Source organism: Haemaphysalis longicornis, unplaced genomic scaffold, assembly GCF_048455015.1.
Source record: "Haemaphysalis longicornis isolate Haplotype H1 unplaced genomic scaffold, Haemaphysalis longicornis Haplotype H1 scaffold_9, whole genome shotgun sequence".
NCBI lineage: Eukaryota > Metazoa > Arthropoda > Arachnida > Ixodida > Ixodidae > Haemaphysalis > Haemaphysalis longicornis.
The window spans coordinates 146,987,963-146,995,630 of NW_027526460.1; the positions used below are offsets into that span (position 1 = coordinate 146,987,963).

A 7,668-nucleotide genomic window follows, 5' to 3' on the forward strand; every position below is an offset into this window, starting at 1 on the left:
TTACGATACGCATAAGAGTGGGATTTTTTATATTATTTTATGGTCGCTTTTGACTATAACAACAGGGCAATGTTGTCTAACGCTACAGTAGCCGACCGTTTTTTCTGACCCCTAAATTTCGGACTTGCTGGATATTCCGGACTTCGCTCAGGAGCCGCCAGTTTTGCCCTAGGAGTAATGACTGGCGGATTTGTCGGACTGCTCTTTTATTCGGACTATTTTTCGTTCCCCTCCAGCTCCGAAACATTGGTCGGCTAATGCATGAGCAAGGCCCCAAAGCGAATGCCCACGAGGGTATCGCTCTCAAGACGGGCTGAAGCGAACGTTTTCTTGGCTAATCAGCTGGCGAACGCAAGAAAAAAATGTTTTCATTCAGCCGATATGCTAAGCTCCTTCAGCCAAAATGTTGAGATTGAGAAACTGCAGTCCTATATGTGAATAGCTCACACGGTTAGCGGCGGGGAGACGCTATGCTTTACGCAGATGCATTATCGCCCTTTCCTTGGCGCCTGCAGTTCCACGAGGGTGCCACGAGAGTTCCACGAGGCTGACTCGGCTGATTCAGCGTGTTGTTCGCTTGTTGAACGTACGGGAAAAAGAAAACAAGAGCAGTAACATAGGACAAGCCAGCTGGCAAGAGTTGGAAAAAAGAGGGTACAAGCGCACACGCCAGCTGTTATTCTGTTAGCGAGGGAACACGCCGTAAAGGTATGTCAGTTTTCTCGGTATTGCTTCTAACGCACAGTCGAACTGTGTAACAACATTGGTGGCTCTCCTTTTGATGTTACACCAATGAAGCCTTAAAAAGCTCATTAGAACAGTAGTAGACAGTTTACCGTTATTCTAGGCACTCTTATGCATTTAGGAGGACAGCATGCTCCAATGAAAACATCCCAGCTATCTGCAAGGCAAGTTGTTAGTACCGTGCTCTAGAGATGCTTTTTGCAAAGAAACAAGATGACGAAGTACGAAACAAATTTTAGAGCTTCTGCTTCATTATTTTCAGATTTTGGAACGTTTTGTGAAGAGAGTAGACGAAGAACGAGAAAGACCTCATTGTGAGATTACCGAGTGCACAGCATCTAGTACAACAGTTCAACAAGTTCTGCTGAAGGAGTGGTCTCGTATTTCAACTTAGTTGGACCCCTGCAAGCGAGCAATGGAGCCCTTGTCGGAACAGCAAACTGAAGTTTACCTGAAACACCTAGGGCTGCCCAAGCCTACGGAAGCGAGCAGGGAATACCTGGACGCACTGATAAGGGCCCATTTGGAGCGCGTTCCTTTCGAGAACTTGGACGTATTGCTCAGCCGGCCGATTTCCTTGGAAGCCGAGGACCTCCTCAGCAAGGTAACGCAGCGAGGACGTGGTGGCTACTGCTTGGAGCTGAACTCTCTCTTTGCTCGTCTCTTGCTCGCCCTCGGCTACCGCGTGCACCTCCGTGCAGCCCGCCGTCCCTTCCCTACTCCCGACGATTCTCACAGAGTTTCCCGGCTGTCGCATGTTGTCATCTACGTTGAATTTGACCACGACAGCGACTGTCTCGTCGATGTGGGCATGTGGCTTGCTGGCCTTCATCGCGCTCTCTCGGTCAGCGGAGAAACCGACCCGTTCAGAATCCGCGTGCTTCATCCATCGAAAGCGTTAGAAGTCTCCGCACCGACGAGCGGCGGCGGCTGGAAGATTTTCTACACGGTCGAGTCACACGTGTTCGAATGGGTGGACGTCGCTCCTCTGAACTGGTACACATCCACCCATCCTGACAGCTCCATGCGGCGCTTTCTCTTCGTGGGACGACGTGGTGTTAAAGACGGCCATTGGCTTCGCATTATGAACAATCGCTACATCCGATGGTCTCCGAAAGATGGCATTGTGGAAAAAAGAATATTTCAAGGTGAAGATGAAATCTTGGATGCCTTGCAGAATGAGTTTGGGGTGAACCTGGATCCTGAAAAAGATGTTCTTTCCCTGCGCATTGAAATACGCCAGCGTCTCGAGTCACTAAATAGTGGTGCTAATGCGTTATCCAGCAACTATATATGGCCAGAAGGTTAGCGATGTTGTGTACTCTACCGCCACCTTCAGTACCGGACCTTTGAACGATGGACATGCGTTTCCAGTCGCCACATTACCCCAGTTCAGACATGTGATTGCAGGTACTTCTTATTAGAGGGTAAAGTACTGTAAGAAATATTATGTTTGAGTTTAGATATCTTTACAATGCTCAAATAAATTAACCAAACTTGTCAAGCCAGTTTATGGCTTATTGGGGCCTTACAGACCAATTTGTGACCTTGTGTTATTCTGTTTCACATAAACGTTGTTTCTGGAGGCGGCACTTCAGTCTTTTATTGCTCATTCAGTTGGGTCGAGACAGCGTTAAGAAACAGCTCCGAGCACAAATTTGCGGATGAATTACAGCCATTATTAACTTTTCGGCGCGTTTGGCAAGCTGAAATAGTTATTTGTGTATTACCGCGACTTGATAACAATATTTACTCTTCTGTTTGAAATCGCCAGAAAAAACAAAGGTATTTATCCAAAAAAGCTGTCTTTTTAATCAGAAGTCCGAAATTAAGCTCATGTTTAAACGCAGCGAAAACCGAATTTGCTAATGCAGGCACCAGACTTTTTTAAATGTAACTAACCTGCTAGTTCTGTCATATTCGTACGCCAATACGATAACTCGAAAACCATCCGAATGTTTTCAGAAAACCGTCATGTTTTCAGAATTCCCAGATGTAAGTTTAAAAATTTAGTTACGGAGTTTTCCGCACACAAGCCACAGACCTCCAAAAGAGAACCCGGTCTGCTATGAATTACGCAGCCACTGCAAAACCATTTCATGACCCTTTAAAACCTCACCAATTTTGCGTTTTTTGCGTACTGACACAAAATTTCGTCTTACGTTTTTTTTTTGCTTCTTTGGGTGCTTACTAGCCGACTAATCATAGAATGGCACATTATACGGTGGATCGCAGCGTAATCAATTTACGGCGTCGTTCATTCGTGGCAGTTCCGTTTTAGACTAAACGAACGCGGAGCGGCCGCCATAACAGGAGGTAGCACCTGACGTCACCATTCTTGTCGCATCGCTGGCGCTCTGGACGCATGCGCGAGCGAGTGCACGTGCTCGCCCAGGCCGGCCGACGTCTTCACCATCGCGCGCGCCCGGGCAACATCACCTTAGTCCCAAAAAACCATGACGTGTATACACGGTGTAGCAGCGCGCGCCAGTCGCAGCCAGCGCGTCGGCTACGTCACGGGAGCGCCGACGTCGGCAGTTTGGGGCAAGTATCAGAGGATGTCATGCTGGCCTGCCGTACACTCTTAGTTGCGTCCCGGATGGCGTCCTGTTTATATGCAGTGGGCAGCCTTAATACCGTGATATAAGAGGCCCTGACAGACTTCTTTTTCGTGACAAAACCTCAGGTGATTACAGCAGGCTTCTATGCTGCGCAAACGACCCGTGTCACGGCTGTAAACTAGCGGACAGCCTGACGCCAGGAAATAAATAAAAAGAGGTGGGCAATCGTGAAGCTCCGAGCGATATGTGTGGCTTGCGGCGCATGCGCGTATTCCCCCTCACACAATGGCCCGCAACCTTCCTTTTCGGCGGCCGACGACACGCGCCCGATGACGCGGCGAAAGAAGAAAAACATTTAAAAAAAACTTGCGCGGACATGCGCAGTAGGAGTGGAAAAAAGTTCGCGCGTGGCGAGTTGTGGTCCGGTGATTTGTCTTTAGCGCGCGTGCACAGTATGGAGTAATTTCAGCGCGGAGCAAGTTGGGGTCCCGCGCTTTGACTCATGATCGATTCCGAGCGTTCACACTTTCTTGACCACGTTCGCTTCCGCTGACATCAAATGTGTGCATCAAAATCGGTGTAACAGGGGAAGCAACTGCGAATGCAGTTGCTTCCCCTGTTACACCGACCCTGTTACACCGGCCACCGGGAACGCAAGCCAAGCAGCGGCGCCATGTCAAGACGGCTGGTGTGTGTATTACGGGCATAGCCCGGTTGAATACGAGCGGATAGGTAAGTCCCTGGATTTCCTTTTTTAAATGCAGAGCATTTCAGTAACTCACGATGTCACCCACGTTGGCGTCCGTAGTCCGCACCGTCGTTGTCCCTACTATATAAAAAAAATTACAATCCGCCGCCAGGTTTCGATCCCTCGACCCTGCGGGCGGGACGCAATGTACGCAACGCTCTACCCACTGCGCCACAAAGCCGACACAGAATGGAAGTCTACGGACACGCCTTGTATCCTTGACTCATTCAAATTACTGCTGACGAGCGCTCTCTCGTCAGCAGTTGCCACAAGTGCAACAACATAACGTAACGCAAACTACTTAACGTCGTGCGCCCCCGGAAATGCTCTGCATTTGATCGTGCCCCTCGCGAGGGGGATGTTGACGCTACCTCTTGCAAAGACCGAGTACAACCGCCGAGAACAAGGTCCCACGAGCGGCGCGCGCGCCATGGACTGGTGGCGCCATCTGTCAGATGTTCATCAATCGCCACTCATGTTCGCATTGACACTTCTCAGTTTTCCAAGTCAGACGACAACGGAGACACCCAATTTGTCTGATATAATAGGATGAGCGCTCAATGTTTTTTTCCAGGAAGGTTCAGTTTCTTATAATTATTTTAATCTTAATTAGCCTAATCTTGGCTGTGTAGTGGCCTACTCGCAATGTATAACAAAAAGCTTTTGTTACTGCGGAATTTCTTTATAGTTTGCTGTATTTTTTCTAGACACAGTTTTTTCTCATGAAATACCAAAAAAGCTTGTTAAACCTAAAAGTAAAAGCACGTACAAAGTTTCCTGTTTGTGTAGGCTTTCTCATGACAATTGAATAAACGTAAGTTGTTTCGTAGATTTTATTAATGATATTTTATTCGAGGGGTGGGGGAGCGCAGACTGTAAGAATTTGGGTTTGCAGACAATATAGCAAGGACCACGAAATGATGCCTTTTGCGTCGTCGTAAGAAGCCCGTGCCAAAACCGTTCTCCGATACCCGGGATCGTACGGTAAATTTGAAGTGCTTATAGAGAGGATTCGGTTTCCCAGTGCGGCGGCCGTTTTGGGATCCAGGAGAAAAACGAAAACGCTTGCACATGTGGGGTACTTCCGTTGCCGTAATGAGTATACCGTGGTGCCATAGAGAATTTGCATTTTTACACGCGTCCCATTGTCAAGGTCAAGCCACATAAAACCCAGTTTGAATTTTGTTTTTTTTTCAATATTCTATGGCCACTGCTTGCCATTTTCGGTAAGAGTAGCAAAAAGTTAGGTAACGTTTTTTTCGTAACTAGGTTTTCGCGTAGTCGTTTCGGCTAGTGAATTTTCTGGCACGTTGAGCAGTCTGTATCCTGTGGCGATTTGGAAACTTCCTTACGGTGCGTTTAAGTGGTAAAGTTTTCACATGAAGCAACATTCATGAGTAACACCAGCCCCCATCTTGTTGTGTTCGGCACGGCTATTGTCTGTCTGGAGTGTCAACTCGCGGTTTGCAGAAACATGATGCATTGGCAGCGCAAACGCGGCGCGGCGCCGGTGTGGAGGTTGCTCAAAGCGGTGGCTTCTAATGTTGTTACACTGCCTCCTGTAAAGGCGTTATACAGGAGGCTATGGTTGTTACAGATGCGCTGGCTGTTGCTCGGTGCACGCAGTTTACCTATGCTTTAGCAAAAGATATGGCTAGCAGTTTTATTCGATCTTTCATAAAATGTTTTGCGCCATACTATTGGTGGGAATGGTTTCTTAAAAAGAAACTAGGGCACATTACCCTCCGCGTGTAACAGCAAACAGTTTTTTTACGACGTCAAAAAAATTATGCCAAAGTTTTCTCGCACGCCTTTGCACTGAAACAGCGCTCGGCCTTCCTATGTATTTGAAGAAAACGTAATTTTGGAGAGCTTTTGAATATAAAGCAGTAATAAAGAAATAATTGTCTAAACTACAGCGATGCACTTGCCTGATTTATGATATTTTCATATATCTGCTAAGGTGTTGGTGATACTTCTGCTGCGCCCCTTCAGGCTATACTGTTTTACCGCTGATAAATAACGCCACAATTTTGTACCTGGTCACTTTTTCAACTGCCGTTTCTTTTCTTCACGCAGTGCCAACACAACAGAATGCTACCCGTAACTCAAGGTTTCTGAAATGTTTACAACGCTGTTTCCATTCCAGTGCGGCGAAATTCGAGAAGCAGCAGCTCCCGGGCCAAAGATTGCTGGGAGGATTCTACAAAGGCCTTCTACATCATCGGAAGAGGTGTATTTCTACCCCCTACCCTTCCCTTTCTCTCCCTGCGATACATATGTTGTGCAGGCTGGGAACCTCTTTCCCTCTCACAGTCATCTCACCTCACCTGGACCGTAATTGAAGGCCGGAGAAAGTACTTTTTCTTTGTTTGGTAATATATTACATTAGGACATCTGATACCCGTCAGCTTTAGGCCAAACATTGGGCTTTATACAGTCAGCAGCCTGCAAAAAAGATAAGTTTCCTCCCTGTTCAGCAAGCTGCGGAAAATTCCATAAATGAAAGAATAATTTTATCTTGACAGGTCCATATTTGCTCTTCTACAAAAGAATATTTTCATTTGTGTGTTCCATAAGGGCAATCTGCTAATATTTGTATTTGTTATTTCAGTATAGGCATTTCGTGTTCGTATTTGTATTTTTGATATCAAATAAAATAAAACATCGTTCTTTCGACATAGTGTCATTCATGTAATTTTAATCTCACACTTGTGCATGCTCATGAATTCGAGAATGACAAAATACTTAAAATTTACATACCCAACTCAGCTCTCTGTTCATGTCCCAAGCTTGTATGAGTAGACTATCACTTCAAGATCCGGATAGGTTTAAGGTATACAGATATTTGCTTTACAGCTTTGCTGGTAACATGGCATTATAAATATAGGGAGTTTTTTTAATTCGTGGTATGTGCATTGAGTCCTGATAGATCAGGTGGCAAAACACTGAGATTATAAAGGTAAAACCTCATTGCAACAACTGAGGTCATGAAGGTGTTCCAGAAGTGCACAAATCACAAATGTATTAGTGCAATTGCAGCCATTGTAACCCATTTATTGGTGGCATTGTTTTATATAGTCTAAACTTCAGATGCACAAGTGTGCGTTCATGACCAAGTGCTATGGTTTTGGTGAACGGCCTTGAAAATGTTAGAAATGCTGAACCGCGACCTTGAGCTTCCGCGTACAATAATATAACTCGTTAATAACGGAAGCGCGAATTAAATGAGGCCACTTAAAAAAAATTGCAGAAATTAAGAGATTTGTCTAATAATGCCCAGCATTCTTATGGCGCTTCTCTTGAGTGTGAGCCTTTTAGAGCCAAATTTCTTGATTTTTCTGTCCTGTCCGTCCAATTATCTCCATTTACACTATTATAACGATCACAGGAATTACTCCCGCCAAATCTGCATTTTTTGTAAATGAAGGACGTTACACGGCTCACCATTTTCCGTATTTTTATATTTTTCTTGGTTTTTCGTTTTTCAAAATTATGTTCGGCCAATTCTCTCTATCTACGCTATGACAACGATTACAAGTGGAATTTCTGCATTATTGTCTGCATTATTGTGGAAATGCAGGGTGTTATACTGTTTGCCAGTTTCCGTCATTT

At 45.7% G+C, this 7,668-nt stretch overlaps 1 protein-coding gene across 2 annotated transcripts; it reads left to right on the forward strand.

Annotated features, from left to right (window-relative positions):
- The first annotated feature begins 698 nt into the window (after nt 1-698).
- Nucleotides 699-6,578, forward strand: LOC144153916 (arylamine N-acetyltransferase-like). Of its 2 annotated transcripts, XM_077685680.1 has the most exons (3): nt 699-908; nt 1,007-1,892; nt 6,203-6,578. In XM_077685680.1, the coding sequence occupies exons 2-3, from the start codon at nt 1,160-1,162 to the stop codon at nt 6,430-6,432; spliced, it is 963 nt and encodes a 320-aa protein (XP_077541806.1). In that variant the 5' UTR covers nt 699-908; nt 1,007-1,159; the 3' UTR covers nt 6,433-6,578. The 2 variants fall into 2 exon arrangements, with proteins under 2 accessions (XP_077541806.1, XP_077541807.1); XM_077685681.1 differs by lacking the exon at nt 6,203-6,578 and having other exon boundaries at nt 1,007-3,845.
- Nucleotides 6,579-7,668: the final 1,090 nt, after the last annotated feature.

Coding starts and splice junctions, on each gene's coding strand:
- LOC144153916 (XM_077685680.1), top strand. CDS start 1,160: ATGGAGCCCTTGTCGGAACAGCAAACTGAAGTTTACCTGAAACACCTA. Junction 1,893..6,202: donor GGAAAAAAGAATATTTCAAG/GTGAAGATGAAA, acceptor TTTCCATTCCAG/TGCGGCGAAATTCGAGAAGC.